The sequence below is a fragment of the Micromys minutus genome (genome assembly GCF_963924665.1).
Source record: "Micromys minutus genome assembly, chromosome: 7".
In the NCBI taxonomy this organism is placed as follows: domain Eukaryota; kingdom Metazoa; phylum Chordata; class Mammalia; order Rodentia; family Muridae; genus Micromys; species Micromys minutus.
The window spans coordinates 73,790,199-73,809,093 of NC_137976.1; the positions used below are offsets into that span (position 1 = coordinate 73,790,199).

The following is an 18,895-nucleotide window of genomic DNA, read 5'->3' on the forward strand; positions in this document are numbered from 1 at the left end:
TATGGGTAGAGAGCGGGGCCAGCATGGATCCACAGCTATGTGGCCCCCAAGCCTGCTTAGTCAGAGATGGAGACGAAGGTTGCTGTCAGTAAGAGCAGTGTGGTCGCTGAGTAAATAACTCAGTGGATTTCTTGTATCGAAATTATGTAGATCTTTAATTTCTTTTATAATATAAAAGAGGTTATAACTTTTTCTTTAAAGCATTTCTATATAGCCCTGGCTGTCCTGGAACTCGCTATGTAGACCAGGCTGGCACTGAACTCCAGATCTGTCTGCCTCTGCCTCCTGGATACTGGGGATTAAAGGCATGCACCACCATACCTGGAGAGTTTGTGACTGATTCTTAAGTTGAGATGTGGTATGAGTTGCTGGTGATAGTACTGTCTCTGAGCCGTAGCTGCCATTTGGTAACAGCCAAATGGTATTTGGATATTTACAATTTCCTAACTTCTTGCTGGGCTTAATTGGTGGGGGCATTGCCTAGGGGTCCCACACTGAAACCCTGTGAGAATCTCTTCCAGTTAGTGAGACCATCAGGAAGACACCTTTGATTTTTTAAATGCGCAGACTAACCCTGAGGCCTTCTGGGCAGCACTGTGGTCCACTGCACTGCTAGCCTCGGCTCAGCCTTTCATCCACAGGTGCTTTTAGGGTCATTGTAGTGGTTTTGCATGGTGAGCTCTACCTTTACACTGTGTCAGTGTGTGACAATCTGGAACAGGCCCCAGGAGCGTAGAGGGGTTAGAATGAGTGTGTGGAAGGGAAGCTGGGGGCAGGCTGAGTGGTCAGGACCTCACAGGGCCGCTCGGACCCTGGTAGATTGCCTTCTCCAAGCCGTCTACCACTTTCATGTACTCCAGGAATGAGCTGTAGTGTGTGCATTCGAAGCTGCTGCTCCCCCTCACATATGCCAGGAAGTCAGGGGTTCCTGGGACGATGACGTTGTCAGCTAGGAGCACTGTCCCCTTGCGCAGCAGGCCACATTTCTGCAGGGGACAGACAGGTAGGGTCAGGAATGCTTGGCAAGCCCAGTGCCATCCATGGGCAGCTGCTCTCCCATGGAGCCACTTCCAGCTACTATTCTGCCCTGTATCCATCCCCAGCCCTAAAGAGCAAGTGGGCGACACAGTGACGGCTTGGAGGTTGGCTGAGTGGAAGAGATGGTGGCATCAGGCCAGTTTCCCTCCAACACTCTATGCCAAGAATATGGCATCCTCACCAACAACCCCGCCTTTGAGGATCTGCTCTGGACTTGGTACCCAGGCCAGGCCACTAGGTGCTGAGCTTTCAGTAGGAGGGAATCATTCCTGGGCCCTGGAAGAAGTGGTTGTGGGAATCCCGTGTAGGATGCTCATCTGTCCTTTCTGGGAGGCATGTCTGCCGCTAGCATACAAATAATTCAAGTACCTTGCAAGAAAGGGGTGGGTGGGGGTAGGGAGAGCCAGGAAATGGGACACCTGAACATCTCATTTGAAGGTTGCCCAGGAGGCTATGGGGTTGTTTTTAACATAATCATGAGGCAAAAGATAATAACAAAGCAGCTCTGACTGATGGGGCCACATCTGTAATCTCATCGGTAGAGAGGCTGAGGCAGGATCAAAGGTTCAGGCTGTCTGGCCTACATAAGATACTTGTCTTCAAACACACGCTGGAAGCAACCCAAAATGGAAAGTAAAATCCGGTAAGTAGCCCTGGCTGAAGTGCATCTCAGTGGGATGAGCAGTGCTAGCAGGCATGAGCCAAGGTTCTAGTCCCAGCACACACGCACATAAACATCCCATCATGCAGCTGTCCAGATGGAAGGCAGGGCTGAGTCCTCAGGCAGCAGTGCTGTGCTTTTACAGTTACTAGGGCTCCAGCTGGTGTGTGGGGGTGGGGTGGGGATCCTTGGGTCAGGCAGTACATTCAGGGGAAAGTCTCGTGCTATAACATGGGTGAGTTTCACTATGAATCATGACACATTCTCACTTAGCATAAATGCCTGCACTGGTTGGAAAGACCTCCACAAAGAACTGCTCTGGAGGAAAGCATCCCCCAGTCCAGAGAAGTTCTGCACTTCAGGGTGGGAAAGGAACAAGACGGGCAAGGACTTCTGAGACTCAGCCAGGGACTTAGAAACATCAAGAGTTACATATTGACTGTTGGTAAGACACAAAACTTCCTGAATTCATGATAGGAAGGCATGCACTTTTGGGGGTGCTGGGGATAGCCTCTGTCCTACCAGTACCACGAGCCTCCTGAAAGACCTCTTGGGCCACCCAGGGAATCCCAGGTAAGAATGCCCAGGATGCTGTGCTAAGGATGCTATAGGTAGGATGTATGCTCTGTGAGACAGTGTCTTACTGGGTGACCTAGGCTGGCCTCCAACAGAGGATCCTCCTGCCTTCAAGTGCTGAGATTGTCCAGTGCTACAGTAAGCCTGGGTAGAAGTAGTTTTAGTTTATGATCACCATTCTGAAAGGCTCTTCTTCCTTTGGGTTAAATTTACAGCCATGCATTGAAAAAGAGTGCACCCATTTCCAGTGTGTGCCCCTCCTAGAGCTAATTGCCAGCTTTGAGCAGCAGTGCTGAAAACCAAGTTTCCTAGTTACTGAATGTCAGTATTTGCTTCTTTCCTAAAAGCAGGCCCCTGCGATTATCACACAAAGAAAGTGCAGAGACCCGATTCCTTGTGCTGTGTTTGACTCTCCTGTACAGGTAGAGCCTGAATGCTCAGCTGCCTGTCCTCAGTAGGTTACCCGAGTTCACAATGTCTGCCAGGGACAGGACCCTGTCTGAGCCGGCTTCCCATGGTTGGCCTGGCGTGCTGCTTCCCCTTCTATCCCCTGACCGCCTGCCCTCTTGGTAAAAACAGATTCTCTGGTACAACTTCCTGGCCCTGGGATATCCCTGCCTTTGACCCTAGTGTTCACCAATTCCAAAATAAGTACTTCCGAAATACCCTTCCCACTCACCAGTCCATACCACCACAAAGGTCAACGAAAATCCTTTCAGATGCCAGAACCCACCTCCCCATCATGTTCCCAGAGCTCAAGCCTGAATTTTCCTTTGTGCTTTTACGTTCACCAGAGCTATCTGAATAATGCCCAAGCCACAATGGCCTGGTCCTGCCCCTGGGCTTGCTGGCTGATCCTCTCACATTCTGGACCCCACTGTATATGACAGGGTGTACAACTCTGGAGACAAGTAGCTGGTAAACACCACATGGACAGTTCCATGTTGTCTGGAAAAGGCTGTGAGGAGACCACATCAAGGCCAAGGAGCCACTCCGTGTCTCTTTGCAGGCCACCGAGCAGGCCAAGGTAATGATGTTCCCTTATGCTTTAGTCACTTGGAAGTAGGGACAGCTTCCCCAGTCAGAGCTGGGGTTCCTGCTAGGTGAAGCTGGCTGAGCAGTACTGAGGGCTAAAAAGGCCTAGGGAGAGTAGACATGCTTGCCATCCCTGTGGCCAGCCCCAGTTGATCCCCAGTCAGATCTATGTGGCAGCCAGTTCAGCTCCCTTGGGTACTCGGCTCTGGTCCTTCAGGCCCACGTGTTCAGGTCTCTGGTGTTCACCCACTTCCTAGCAGCACCCTGCAGTGCAGGGAGTCCCTGGCTTGGCATTCTTACCAAGAACCTCTTCTGTTTCACCACCTACCACAGAGCCTCTGCAGCCCACAGAACTCAGACTGTCCCTGGGCCCACCTATGCCCTTGAGCCACCCCCAGCAGTGACAGCACAGAGGCCATCCTGCTGAGTGGTGGTAGTTGAGCTCACCTCTAGGAGAATTGTGTCTGGAAGGTAGCGGTTTTTCCAGTGGTCAAGAAAGACCATGTCTAGTGTGTCCACATCATACTTCTTCTTCAGCTGGGGGATAAGGTCCTGGGATGCCCCATTGAGGATGGTGACCTGAAACAGTGCTCTCTCAGTACTGTGCCCACAGTGATAAATATGCAGGAGCTTGCCTGGACCCCCACCCGTGTCCTATCTCTTTAGCGCTTTGGAGAGGAGTCTACACTGAGTCTCCCTGGCAGCCCTGGTTGGTGCTTGCTCTACAGAATAGGTCAGTAAGACCACGTCCCTAACTTGCTGGGGTTCCTTCCTTGACTCCAGTGTCACAGATATGGCAGGTACTTATTGGCTGACCAAGGACCTCATCCTCCCCGACTGCCTGCCCAGCTCCCCCGCTCCACACAACTGCCACTCTGAGCCATACTTTGTCCTGTAGGCCTGCAAAGTTCAGCATTTGCTGGGTGATAGCAGCGTAGTCGGGGTTCATCTCCATGGTGAGAAGCCTGGCTCCAGGTGGCAGCAGGCGGGCCATTCGCACTGCTGAGTAGCCACAGTAAGCGCCCAGCTCCAGCACGAGTGAGGGCTTGTACTCCCGAATCACGGCATCCATGATTTGGCCTGAAGGGTGGTGAGGAGGGTGTGTACAGATAGAGGGACGAGACTCCGTCCCCAACTCTGGCCTTACCCTCTCCCAACCAGTGACATCACACTCATGTTCCTGACAAAGGCCCTTTGCCTCCCAATAGCCCAGAGGACCCCATTGTACACACCCTTGGAGGGTCCATTGGACTTTGACACACAGGGACCCCTTCACCCACCTACCTGGCTCTTTAAAGTGTAAACGATTCTCCCTCTAACAGCTCTCCTACAAGGACTGCCACACCCACTGCAGGCTCCCCATTTCTAGGCTGTGCCCTGCATACTGGGCCACATACCTTTTGTGTCACCCACATTCATGGCCCACTCCTTCTGTGAGCAGTAGGTGTCGATGGCCTCCAGTACACTCTGGGGGTCTCCAGGCTTCGCATGCTGCTGCACGTGGCGCAAGATGCGTTGCTCCTTTGTGTCACCCATGAGCAGGTTGCGGACTGGCTGCTGCACGTACTCAAACCAGATGACAGTCATCAAACCCCAGCCTATGCGTCGCAGGAGGAGGAAGGCCAACAACAGGAGACCCAATGGAACGGCAGCCAACAGCATCTGCAGGGCGGGGGCAGGACAGGCTGTGTCCCGAGCTCTTCTTGCCTCACCCACCCTGTTCTTGGCTCACTTAACTGGTTCCTTGTACTGAAAAGAGGTCCAAGGTTCAAAGACTATATCCACATGACTCAGTGCCTCACAAGGTCAGAGCCAGGTGACACTTGCACCCTGCTCACTGGCCTGTGGCTGCAGAGCAGGTACAAGTGTGTCTCCTGAAGTCCCGTGTAGAGGACTATGAGGCACGGTCCCAAACTAAGTGCTTTCTCCATGAAAGTGGTGTCATTTTGCACTGAACCAGCATTCCGGCTGTTTCTAGCAGAAAGAGGAACTGTGGGTGCAGGGTAGGTCATGGGACCTGTTTGTTCTTACATGGGGCAGAATGTGAAGATTTCTAATGGCAGGAGTTCTCTAGTACCAAGACAGAAAAATAGCCTTTGTCAATGGGGCTGGGGACCTGGATAATCTCATTGGAGTGACCCTCGTTTTCTGCTCACTTCACAGTCCCCACAGCCCCAAGCGACACTGCTAGAATTCACCAGCCTAGTCCAGAGGTCTCTGTGTCCTTTTTCCTTATAAAATTATCTTTCTTTGCCTCAGAAAGTAGGAAAATTGTGGTCCTGTGTATTGTATTTTCTTCTGGTTGTGGTTGGAACTTTATGTGTGTAAGCACTCCACCACTAACCTCTACTATCAACCTGTTTTCTTCAGCCAAGATATACAGCCCAGGCTGGTCTAGAACTCCTAATCCTCCCGAGGGCTGGGATTATAGGTATATACCACCATGTCTAGTGTGGTCATTTCTCTGGGTCACATCTTGTGTAAATCTCCAGGGCTATGCAAAATTAATAAAACATGAGCTCTCCTCTTGCTGTTAAGCCTTGCACTGACTGACTTACCAAACTTGGCTAAAGACTCACAGAGGAACTAAGTCAGATACTGGGATCTCTCTCCATTGAAATAGGGAACCGCTTTAGATTGCAGATCTTCTGAAACCACAGGGCTGGGTGAGCTCAGTTGTGTGGTGTTTATCTGGCACACACAGGGCCCTGAGTCCTGTCCCCAGTACAAGCTGAGTGTGAGTGACTATGATAAGCAGGAGCTGGTGAGCGTAGCCCAGGATCTAACTGATGCAGCTTACCAGCATCCCCAAAGCTGACACTGGGTTCAGTAAGTTCACAGCAAATGCTTGTAAAAAATCTAAAAGACACAAGAAAGAGAAACTAGGGAAGCTTCCACCAAAGAGTGTGGCCATTTACAGTTCCTTCCTGTAGGGTAGGATGCTGAAAACCACACAACCTGATCTAGGCCAAAAGGCTTGTGGAAGAGTCTTAGGAGGCAGGTCCAAGCCCTAGGTGTGATGGCTGCTTCAGGACAGTCTTAGAAAAGACCTCAAAGCTGAGGCTTCTCAGCCCACAAGACAGAGTGCTCACATGGTTGCTCTGGATGTATGCTGGGCCTGAGCCTTCACAAACCCACGGGCCTGTCAGACCATCTCACATCCAGCTCTTGCCTCAGGATCAGGTCTAGGCAGGGCCTGGGCTCCACCTCTCACTGAGCTGAGCAGACGTGGAAACTGTATGGGATTTTGAGGAACTCAATTTGGTCTTTGGTCAAATTTTGACAGAAACTAACCTAGAAATGACCAAGGTACAACTATTCCAGCACCTTCCCAGTTGCAGAATGTGTGGCATGATGTCCCTTCCAATCGGGGACCTGCTTTGCTTGGGCCATTGCTTCCCACTATCACACACCCGCAGGCAGTTACAGAGCACACATGTAAGCCCACAGGGACCTATCCAGGGGACAGTGATCTTCGTGGCCACTGTCCAGCTTACCAGAGAAGGCCAAGAGTGGAGCAGGCACCAGAATCAGCCTGAAAGGCAGAGGGCTGGAATGATGGGCATTACGGCGTTACCTGACGCCAGCCTCATTTTATTACTTTAATGGCTAAGTTTTCCTAACCTGCGTGGGCGTCTTGGTTTATGCTATCCATCATTACACTAGAAGTAGCACTGGGGTGTGAGTCAATGAGTTACGTCATCCACCCACCCACCCTTCCATCCATGTATCCACCCACCCACCCATCCACCCTCTCACCCACCCACCCATCCATCTCTGAAATCCAGCTAGAGAGGTAGCTCAGAAACAGTTTGAGGTCAGCCTAAGTTACAAACTGTGGGGGGGGGGGCTGGCTGGAGAGATGGCTCAGCGGTTAAGAGCACTGACTGCTTTTCCAGAGGTCCTGAGTTCAAATCCCAGGAATCACATGGTGGCTCACAAACATCTGTAATGGGAGCTGGTGCCCTATTCTGGTGTGTCTGAAGACCAGAAATGTATGGCGTATTCATACATTAAATAAATAAATCTTTTTAAAAAAAGTTACAAACTGTGTGTGTGTGTATGTATGTATGCATGTATGCACACCCACACACACACACATTTAAACCAGACAGTGGTGGTGCATGCCTTAAATCCCTTAATCTTTATGAGGCAGAGGCAGGTGGATCTCTGAATACAAGGTCAGCCTGGTCTACAGAGTGAGTTCTAGGAGATCCAGGGCTACACAGAGAAACCCTGTCTTGAAAAACCTATTATCTATCTACACAATATTTAATATACCAATATTCTATGAGTTCCGTTCCTCTAGAGAACTCTAATATAGCCTTCACTGCCCCCCAAAAGTCTTATCCCCTTATCCCCAGAGTGTAGAGCTCTTCTGCTCTTCAACTGCCCACCCCCTGCTTTGTGCAGCTGTGAGGAGTGGGTGGAGCCATGTCCACCTGGCCGTGGGAAAGGGAGCAGCTGAGGGGCACCTGCAAACTCAAGCAGTCATTACTTCCTGGCGTCTTTGCAGAACAGAAGAATTTGCAAGTGAGAAAGTCATTTGTGGTAGTGCACACCTGTAATCCCAATACTAAGGCTGATGGGCCACACTGCAGCCTATTCCTCAAAAGCCAGAAAAAATTCTGCAACTGAGGAAATGGAAGCAAAGCGGGGGTACAGAGCTGGGCCTCAGAACCCCATGGAGAAGCCAGTGGCTCCTCCCATCTGGAGTCTGTGTGGACCACAGCTCTGAGCCATCTTGCAGGCTCCTGGAATCAACTGTTTAGGAGTTCTAGTAAGGGGCTGGGCTCTGCAGCTCTCACGAGTAGTTGATCTTAGTTGATCAAGAGAGTATAAAAGTGAAGACATGGCAGTAACTGGGACGGAATGGACGACTTGCTGTTGAACTATGCTGTTAAGATTGCCAGCACTGCTCAGATAAGTCTGCTGATTGAACATTTACCAAAAATCCCAAGCATGCCTTTGTCCAGTAGAGAAATCCATGCTAAGTTTTATTGAATCTCTAGGGAGCACAAGTAGCCAAATTAATCTTGAAGTACAGAGGAGAAGGACTTCACTTTCTTATTTAAAACTAACTACAAAGTCACAGTAAATAAAGCACTGTGGTAAATTAAACATTGTGTTGAGTACGGCATCTGTGATTCCAGCACTCAAGAGTGTGAAAAATGAGTTTGAGGCCAGCCTAGGCCATATTAGACTCTGTCCCAAATCAATCAATCAAATCAATAAAAAAAAGTTTGTTTAAATCTCAAAAAGAAAGAAAGAAAGAAAGAAAGAAAGAAAGAAAGAAAGAAAGAAAGAAAAGGAAAGAAAAGCGTTAGCTCTGTGGCCGAAAGCTTGTCTAACATAACATGCAGAAAGTGTTTTAAAAACTAGGGTACTGAGGAGAGGCTGGGACGCAGTTCAGTTGGCCCAGTGCTTGCCTGGCCTCCGTAAAGCACAGTGCTCCATGGTCAGTGCTCCATGGTCAGTGCTCCATGGTGGAACACGCCTATGATCCCAACATTCAGAAGTTCAAGACCACCCTTGTGAGTTCAAAGACAGCCTGGGAAACACAAGCTTCTGTCAGGAAAGCCTTCCTATAACATTGTTAGTCACAAGTACTGAGGAAATGTGTTTCAAAGCCACAATGGGAAGAGCATTGTTCTGGGGTGGGACACCAGGGGCTGCACACAGGGCTTCACTGAGCTGCACTGCCACCCACATATTTTGAGACAAGTTGTCATTAAATTGCCCGGGCTGGCCTTGAACTATATATCTTTCTACAACTCCCGAGACACTGCAGGAAGTTTTGCAGGTTTGAGTGGTCAGGCCTGAATTTTTTTTTTCTTTCTATTTTAAAGTAAGACAATAAAGTTGGTAAAAATATGAAAAAAAAATTAGAACCCTTACACACTAGGTGAAAACTGGGGGAAACAGTTTTATGCTCCCACAATAGGCTATTCAAAGACTCACCACATGACAGTGCTGAGTAGCCAGGACTGAGAGATTTCTTCAGATATCTGCCTGCTCTTGTTCGAGTTAAGCCAGCCAGGACTCTCCACAATGGAGTGTGTGTTGCTGGGGTGAGAGGCACCAACCCAGGCTGCAACACGGATGGGACTGCAAGCAAGATTATCCAGACACGGGACAGCAAACAGCATGGGACGGAAGTAGAGTAGCCATGGGAGTGGAGGGAGGGATTGGGAATCACTCTATGGGTACAGAGTGACAGTGTGGACCCAGAAAGTTCTGGTAAAGATTACACAATTCTGTGAACACCCTTCATGCCTGACAAATGGCCAAGTCTGATGTTTTTATCCTAAAATTATTTACCAACGTGCCAGAGGACTGGAGGGGACGTTAATCATCTGCTAGTGACACAGCATAAAGGCTGCTTATGCTGACTGACCCCTGAGCTGGAAGGAGCTAAACCAGTGTGTGTTTGGCACATATCACTGGTATGTCCAGAACACATTAAGTTCTTGGATGTGAGAAGTTTGATCTGGATTCGAAGTTGCTGAAACCCAAAGCCACGCAGCCTGCACACACACATGTGCACACACGTGTAGGTTAGAAGCCTCCCTCACTGTTATAACTGCTGGCTTCGGGTTAGATCAAGGAGCAGGAAGCTGATCCAGAATAAACTTTATTAAGAGAAAGCCTCGAGGTGGGTGGGAGTAAAGGGAGCATAATGAAGAAACTGGGAGGGGCAGGTGGAAGGAGAGGTGTATGTAGAGGGGAGTCAGCCTTCCTTAGCCTCGGTGACTCCGGCTCCATTGAACCAGGTACTAGATGGAACCACAGACTTTCCTGTAGCTGTGAGGGGAGGGCTGCAAGGCCCCAGCGAGGCTTCTGAACTGCTCTGGCTGACAGAGAGAAGGTGGGGAAGGAGAGAAAGGGGAGGAGAGGGAGGGTGAAGCCTGAGTTTGGTGGTGCACACCTGGAGTTCCAATACACAGGAAGTTGAGAAAGGAGGGTTAAGAGCGAGTGGGACCTGCCCGGGCTACATGGAGAGCATTCCAGGCCATCCAGGGCTACAAAAATATGTTTGCCCTTTACAAATAAACAAAAACAGGTAGAAGCCCCAGGCCCTACTGCATGTGGGTGCCCCCAGATGCCATCTCCAGGAGCAGCAGGAACGGCGCTGGGGTACCACATCTGCACAGAAGCTCCGCACCTGGCTGCCGCGGCATCTCTAAAGCATCTGGACAAGGCTTTCCCCAGGATCTGCTGTGTTCCACACGCTGCCCTCTGCTCTCACACCCCCCCCCCCCCCCGTGCAGCAGGAGGCTAAGAAGGGAGACTCAAAGGGCAACTCTTGGGCCAAGAATCAAGCCCAGCCTTAGGACAGGTTCTCAGGGCCGGGCTCATCAATCACTGCGGAACAGTTCTTTCCTCTGTAAGCTGTAAGTCTCACAGGTTCTGCAAGGCAGGACAAGAGGTTACCTGGCACCTGCTGGCCACAAACATGCCCAAGAAGCACAGAGTGCCCATCCTGGATATAGGTAGTTGGGTCTAATGAGCCAACCCCCAGGACAGTAATGGTAAGACCAGTTTAGCAGTCTCCAGCACAGTGGCCAGGCTCCACATTCCCAGCTGACAACACCGCCCTCTGGTGCTAAAGGTAGAACCTCAAGAGCATGCAAGGCAAGCACTCCACCAGTCATACCCATGCTGTTCACCATTGACCAGAGTGCCAGACGTGGATCACGTCTGTAAGCCTCACAGTTGGCAGCCTAAGGCAGGAAGTGAGTCCCGAGCTGCTGCCTACAGAGCGAGAGCCTATGTGAAAAAGGGGGTATGGGGGGTTGCTGGGGAAGGACTGGGGGATTTGCTTGGCTGTTTTAGCACCTGCTGTGCAAGCATTTCAAGCTGTTAGATTCCTAACACAATAAAACCTGGCACTTGGCTGGCAGGAGGCAGGTGGTGGGAGACAACACTAGTCCTGCCAGGAGTAAGGCCAACCTTACTGATCAATGGCCCCAGATTGAGTAAGAGAGCCTGTCTCAAAAAACTAAAGTGGAGTGATTTGTGGGAAGGACACTAGGATGGAGCCTGGAGCCCTGCACACACTGCAGGCACACACTGCAGGCACACACTGGCTGAGACACGCCCAGCCTTGGCTCACCCTTCCACTTCAAGGACCTTTCCTTGGGCTTCATCTCAGGTTCCCTTTCAAGTCCAACTCCAGTCCTGCCCATGCCAGTCAGGGCTGTCACTACTTCAGCTGCACAGCTCTGGGTGGTCTCTGAGACCCCTACCCTTGCAGGTGTTCTAAGAATTCAGAGATTCACCAAAGCAACCACTTCAAGTTGAGTAAGAAGAAAACGATTGGGAGGCTGGGATGAGGCTTGCATGTAACTGCACATAGCTGTTTGGGAGCCTGCACTCCATCCCAGCACCAAACCAAATAAGCACGTGTGTGTTGCCTGCACATGGATGTGACCCAAACACTGACAATGGGCTTTTCCTATTGCTCTCCACCTTTTACTTTTCCATAAGAGGGTCTCTTGCTGAATGTGGAGCTTGCGGAAGCTGGCCAGTGAACTCTGGAGCCCCACCTCCCATCCCTGGAGATGCAGATGGACACAGCTTTGTGCTTTTGTCTCTGTTTTGACTCACAGAGATCCCCCTGCCTCTGCCTCCCGAGTTCTGGGTTCAGAGGCGTGTGTCTGGCCATTTTGACCGTTCTAATGGGCTCTTGCATTCTGCACTCAAGTCCCCACAAGTGCACACAATCACAGTGCACCAGGCCATATTCTTGCCTTTCTTCCTTTTTTCAGATGAGGACTCACTCAGCTTTGGCTGTTCTTGAATTTTCTAGTAGCTGATAATGAACCCAGCCCCCCCCCCCACCCCCGCCTCAGTGTCAGAATTACAGATGTGCAGCAGCCCCCTTGCTCTTTCTCTATGCTGGGTCCAAATCCACAACTGTCTGCCATGCAAGATAAGCCATCTATCTTTGAACTATGTTTAGATGTACAGAATGACTAAAGAGTTCATATCTAATTAATAAATTAATGAATATATTCTCTCCACAGTAAAAAAAAAATTGTGTGAACTCGTGCACACCTTTAACCCCAGCACTTAGGAGGCAAAGGTAGGCAGATGTCTGTGAGTTCAAGGTCATCCTGGTCTATAGCAAGGCCCAGGACAGCCAGGGCTACAGAAAGAGACCCTTCCCCTGTACCCCAGAAAAGGTACCAGGAGCTGGGGAGCTGGCTCAGTCAGTAGAATGTTTGCTATGCAAACATGGGGATCCGAGTTTATTTCCCAGAACCCATGTAAAAAGCCAGGCACACTGGAGGATGCTTGTAGTCCCAGTCTAGGGAGGCAGTTACGGGAGGATCCTGACTCACTGGGCAGTTACCCAGGCCATCGAGAGACCTGGTCTCAAATATCAAGATATCTTGTTCCTGAGGGACAACACCCAAGGTGCGTGCACACACACCACACACTCAAAGCAATCACCATAAAAATACCTTTATAGATCATGAGATGATGAATTCGTGTACTGAACAGATCCTAGCATGTGATAAACTTGTACCTGTTTACTTCCTAGTTTATTTTTATAAGATCCAGAGTCCTATCCTCAGCAACACATGCCCCCACACACTCCCACACACAGAGTATATATTTACAAATATATACATAACCAATATATCATATATAATCTGTTGAGAGCCAGGCCAATCCAAGGCTTTCTTAGAGGCTCTGACAAAAGGGCAAAGAAACCTAGTTCTATGTCCTTGCCCAAAGGCAGGCTGGCAAGGTTTAGACTTGGGCTGGGACCAGGAACTTGAAGGAGTTAAGGTTCTATTTCCTGGGAACTTGACTTTTAAACTAACTTCCTTCCAACCCCAATGACTGCTGTAATCAGCCCTAAGGCTGCTGTGTTCTCAGTCTCTGACACCCTTGAAAGATCCTGTGTTTCCCTTAGGCAACACAGCTTGATCCAGGCTGCTGACTTTGTCTCATTCTATGTTAGCTTCCCACTGCCTACCCCATGTCCCCACAAAAGGACTAGAGTAGTGTACTGCTTAGTGAACTTGCTTGGTAAAGGAGACAGCTTATGCCACCTCCTGAGCTACCTGTTCTATCTTCTTTATCTCTGATCCCCTGGTCCTTCCTCCTCAGCATCCTGCTACTGAAGAACAACTTGCTGGTCCAGATCAAAAGTCAGCATAAGACAACAGAACTGTAGGGACAGCGGAGCGCAGCTCAGCCCTTGGTTCCAGCACTCAGCAGGAGAGGTAGTTCATCTGTGTGTTCAAGGCCAGCCAGTGACCAAAACCCTCAAAACTAAAAAAGTCTAAAAACATCCAAAACAAAAGTTTAAAAGGAATAAATAATTAAGAACAAGGGACTGAGTAAAATGGACGATGGCTTAAGCTTTGCCTGCTGTCCTTCAGCCCTGTTTGCTCTCCACGGTTCTAGTTTTTTATTGGTTATAAAAGGAAACTAGTTTCTCCTTAGCTACCTATGACTCACAACTATTCAGTTAATTATCCTTGTTAAACTAAACTGAAACATTCATCTTCTTCTCACTGTCTGAGCCCTTCAAATAGCAAACTTAAAAGAACTTCCTTTCATGGCAGTGGCTATTCACAGAGCTACAGTTAGGGTCTGTTCTCTGCCAGCAAGACGCAACTGGGAACTTCAGGCAGCTACTGCCTGGAATGTCCCATTGGAGACCCATCACCCAGAATCAGGCATCGTTGCCAGAGAGCTGTAAGGAACTAAATTTGAGTTTTCTGAGCCAATGTTTACAAAGCCCTCTTGAAAAACATTGCTGGCCAGATATGGTAGCATCTGCCATCCTACTATTCTGGAAGTAGAGAGTAGAAGGGCAGGGTGGTGTTGCAGGCCTTCAATTGCCTTCATCGATGGATCTCTGCATTTGAAGCCAGCCTGGTCTACAGAGTGAGTTCCAGGGCAGACAGGGCTACACAGAGAAACCCTGTCTTAAACAAGCAAAATAACAACAAATAAATAAAAGAAAGGAAAAGCACTGGACTTATCATCCTCCTGCTTTATTTTTTGGGTGCTGGAAATATAGATGTATACCACTATGCTTAGGGTAATGAAGTGTTAGCGACTGGACCCAAGGCCTCATGCATGCCAGGCAAGCACTCTACCAACTGAGCCACAGTCCCCAGCTTTTGTTCTTCTCTTCTGAAGTCAGAAAACCTCAAGAGGGAAAGGGGAGAAAGTCCCTTATTCCAGGGTCCAGTTTGTGTTGGCTGAAAGTCAAGAAACTTCAAATGGTGAAGCCAAACTTGCCCAAAGAAAGAAGAATGTTTTCCTAAAGTAATTCAAATGATGGTAAGCCAGCTGGGGCTGGGGAGATCACCCAAGTCCAATCCCCAAACCCACTTAAAGCCAAGCATGGTAATACACGTCCATAATCCCAGAGAGAGAGACCGAAAAAGCCCAGAGCTTGTGGCCAGCTACCATAGCATGAGCAGAAGTTAACAAGAGAAAACAAAGAGCCTGCTCTGAGCAAAGTGGGGGGTGACAAAAGACACACGCAGGAGTCGACAGGCCCCCACATGCTCCTCACCGTGTGTGCTTGCCCATACTCTCACACACACATTCAGAGCCAGGCATGAGGGCTCAGGAACCCCAACACAGGAGAGGCTGATGGGGGTTTTAGGCAAACTTCAAAAGTGAAATCAACAATAAAACCTGTACTTCCTTAGGGGCCAGATGATTGCAACTTTGAGTTTCACTGTGGTAGGACCCTCTCATCCCTTAATAAGAATATGGACCCCAGAAGACCATCTTAAAGCTTCATTTGCAAAATGAAAACAGTGCCAATTTTTTTCTCTTTCTCCAAAAACAGGGTGTGTAACCCAGGCTGGCCTGGAAATCACTGTGTAGCAGATAGACATAAAGTCCATGCTGGTCTTGTTCTGCCTGAGTGTGACCACAGGTGTGGCAACACGCTGCCTCATCTTTGAAGCTGTGTGTAAATACGTTCACACACTACATCTGGCTTGAATATCTGCCAAACTTTTCAGTTTTTCTCCTTCCTAATTTCTTGACCCTTGGAACAAGAGCCTGATGGTGTGGGTCCTGCTGGGGACAGTGCTTGATGCAGCTGTCCTGTCCCACTAGGATCTGGAAAAGCCCGAGGGAAATCTGACAGAAATGTCAGATTTCAACACATCAAATACTCTGTGGACAATTTCCTGCCAGGAGTCTCAGTTACATGGGCGCAGACGAGGGGAGTCCTCTGCTGGGTGCACACACAGCTCCAGGCAGTGATCACTCAGAGGACAACTTGGTAAAGCTCTCAGACTGCGCCTCCACTGCCATCTCAGAGACCCTTGCATCTAGAAATGTAGTCAACATTGGACTCAAAAACAGATTTGTAGCTAACACCAACCTTTATGTGGTTTTTTTTTTCTTTTAAGATTTATTTATTATACATAAGTACACCGAGGCTGTCTTCAGACACCAGATGAGGGCATCAGATCTCATTACAGATGATTGTGAGCCACCATGTGGTTGCTGGGAATTGAACTCAGGACCTCTGGAAGAGAAGTCAGTGCTCTAACCACTGACCCATCTCTCCAGCCCTATGTGTGTTTTTAAGAAGGACCTTCACAAAGGAAAAAGGTCATGGAACAAAAAATAGACTTCTGTTCAGTAGGAAGGACGTCTCCCTTTTTGGAAAAGTGTCCTCTGTTGAACAAGAAGGCTTAGCCATATTTGGCTAAGCTCCTTTTAAAGACCTAAATATTAGCCTTATCTCTGAGAGCTCAAGGCTGCACCCCTAGAGCATCTTCAGACCCCAAAGTGTTTGCTTGAGAAAACTCAAGACAGTCAGACTGATTTTCTGCAGCTAAAGCCAGAAACCCCTAGGCCCGGCTTCTGTGGGATCATGGAAATTAGCCCAGCAGCAAACCCATGAGGCTTCTCCATAAACCACCCTCCCTTCCCTGCTGTTTGTAACTGTTCCTTTCACCGACTGAACTCCTTTGTTTCCCTAGAACCATACCTACTCGTTACCTCGGCTCAAGTGGAGATGACTCAGCCGGGCAATTCCTAGGTAAAATCTGCCCCCGGTAGTGCTGTTTCTCTGTGACAAGCTGTCCTCTTAGGCCTTACCCTACCACAAACCCCTAAAAAAGGTTACAAGTAGTCATAGCAGCTCCCACTGTTCTCCTAATGTATGGAGGACCAACAAGAACCCAAAGGCTGGAAGATTTTGTCTCTAACACTGCTCCATGAGGCACACACCCAAAGTCTGTCCTTGTGCTCCTGAGCTTCAAGGGGTTCCTTTTTGTGGGACAGCCTATTCTTTTGCAAGAAGTGACCGTAGGGCATCCGAAGGCCTCTCTCAGAGAACACCTGTTGAGATTTCCCAGTAGCTTCCAACTCCACTGACCATCCCTGGGCCCTGTAACTCTGACCCTATGCTTTGCATCCTAAACCAAGAAGTAAGTCTGATCCTTGGGCCAAGCCCTGGATGTGCTACATCTTTTTCGGGTTAAGCCCAACTCCACAGGCCCACTGAAGGACATACCTCCCACCACAGCACTGATACGTTCCCCGCGAAAAGTGTGAAGACCAAGATCAGGCCCCCTCACAAGTGTCCATATTCTCCATCCCCGGCTCATGATCTCCTAGGTCTGGCCCAGTTCCCACGTGGGCCCTTTCAGCCCAGTCCCAGTTCGCAGCAAGCAGATTCCGACCCCAAGTCTGACTGAGCTACGGGCAGTGCAGGAGCGCCCGCCGCAGCACTCACCTCCGCGCACAGGTCCGACCTCGAGGCGCGCACAGGTCCAACCTCGAGGCGCGCACAGGTCCGACCTCTAGGCGCGGGCGGCTCAGGCAGCGCGGAGGGCAGCCCCGACCGCCTGAGGTCCCCAGACTATGGCGGCGATGGTGGCGGCGCTCCGCGGACCCAGCTGGCGCTTCCGGTCGCGGACACGGGCTCTGACACGCGGGACACGGGGCGCGGCGAGCGCAGCGGGAGGTAGGGTGGGGTCGGTCGTGGGCGGTGCATGCGGAGAGGGCGTCTGTGCGAGTGTCCACAGGGGGTCGCGGTGGCGGGGCTCTGCTGGAACGTGTCCGCGTGGGCGTGCCCGCGCAGGCCGGGGCATCTCGAGAGCAATGTTCTGGTTAGGAAGGTACCTGCTTCTAGCATGGATGCTTTTCTTACGTGTGGTTAAAATGCTGTAGGTGCATTGCCTGAGGTCCTCCTGTGGTGGCAGTAAGCTCAGTCTCCTGGGGTTTGTGTCCCCAGTATTGTAGCCCTGATGTCATGGCTATGATGAGATGATGCCAAGGGTCACAGGTACCCCATTGGCCCACAACTCTCTAGGTGCAGGAACGCTTTTTATTGTTGTTCTAGTTTTTTTCTTTGTTTTTGTCCTTAATCCCACCCCCATGTAGTCCAAGCAGGCCACAGAGTGCTTAGTTGCCACTGACCGTGGCCTTCTGGGGTTACAGTCATGAACTACCTTGGTTTGTTGTTTTTGATTTTTTTTTTTTTTTTTTGAGTCAGGGTCAGCCGGCAGTGCAGCCTGAGCTGGCCTTGAACTGCTTTCTCTTCCTGCCTCCGCTTCCGAATGCACCTTCATGACATGCCTTGCAAGTTATATTTACTTGCATGTGAAGGGAGTGAGAAGACACTAGAAAGTTTGTGGGACCAAGATCCAGTGCTTGTTAGGGTCCTTGGGAAGGAAAACAAACAACTTGTTTGCACCAGGGAGTCATTGCTGAAATCAGGATAGTGATTAATCTCAAAGGTGGGGACGCTGGGTACTCCTCAGCATGGTTCACACTACCCCCAATAGGCCAAGTTCCTCCAGAGTTTCCCACTGGCGTGATCAGTTTCATGAATGGTCTCCATTATGTCCTTTCATGGTGACCGACCTTAATCCTGTCCCCTGCATGTGAATCACAGGATTGAATTCTTCCTACAGTTCCTACAGGGGGTGAGTATAAAGGGACAGGAGCAAGAGGCAGTAGTAGGGAAGGGACAGTGGCTGGCCCTTGGTCTGCAGGGCAGGGCAGGCAGACTGACTGTAAGCATATGTTGGCAGAGGCCTTGTGGCTCAGTGGCAGAAGCTAGCCTGGGAGATTACCAGGAAGCAGTCACTACATGTGAGGTGGGAGCCTAGGGGACAGACCTTAGGGATCTGAGGTTGCGCTTTCATTAGTTTTGCCAGCTCCCCGGTTTCTGGCTCTTCAGGGTCTCCTAGTCGTGTATTAGGTGGGGGTGGTTTTGGTGATTTTTGTGGAGGTTAAAATCAAAATCAATTAAAGTACCTGTGCCATTGGCACCATCACCATTCATAGTAACAATAAGCTATCTGTAAATCGACAAGAGACCCAGCACTCACTGCTCTTCCAGAGGATCCAGGTTCAATTCCCAGCACCCAAATGATGACTCCATTCCAAGGGGATCCAGTGCCCTCATCTCGCCTCTGGCCCTGAAGGCCCCCAGTGCACAGACATACATGCAGATCAACACTCATACACATAAAATAAATAAAAGCCCAAAAAATGTTTAACTCTGTAGACAGGAGCTTCTTTGAGCTGCTAGGAAGCCCCCTGTGGCTTTGGGATTTGTTTTCCCCC

At 49.8% G+C, this 18,895-nt stretch overlaps 2 protein-coding genes across 5 annotated transcripts in view; one reads left to right on the forward strand and one right to left on the reverse strand.

The window, feature by feature from the left end:
- Positions 1-119: 119 nt before the first annotated feature.
- On the reverse strand, positions 120-17,189 carry COMT (catechol-O-methyltransferase). Of its 2 annotated transcripts, XM_080919109.1 has the most exons (6): positions 17,055-17,189; positions 6,111-6,169; positions 4,708-4,972; positions 4,197-4,390; positions 3,758-3,889; positions 120-986 (listed from the first exon to the last, which is right to left on the reverse strand). In XM_080919109.1, the coding sequence occupies exons 2-6, from the start codon at positions 6,114-6,116 to the stop codon at positions 786-788; spliced, it is 798 nt and encodes a 265-aa protein (XP_080775235.1). In that variant the 5' UTR covers positions 6,117-6,169; positions 17,055-17,189; the 3' UTR covers positions 120-785. The 2 variants fall into 2 exon arrangements, with proteins under 2 accessions (XP_080775235.1, XP_080775236.1); XM_080919110.1 differs by lacking the exon at positions 6,111-6,169 and having other exon boundaries at positions 121-986; positions 17,055-17,171.
- TXNRD2 (thioredoxin reductase 2) overlaps positions 17,066-18,895 on the forward strand; it is a 48,606-nt gene continuing 46,776 nt past the window's right edge. For all 3 annotated transcript variants that reach the window (XM_080919106.1, XM_080919108.1, XM_080919107.1), the window contains exon 1: positions 17,066-17,285. In XM_080919106.1, coding sequence (XP_080775232.1) covers positions 17,183-17,285 — 103 coding nt within the window. In that variant the 5' untranslated portion in view covers positions 17,066-17,182. The remainder of the gene's footprint in view (positions 17,286-18,895) is intronic.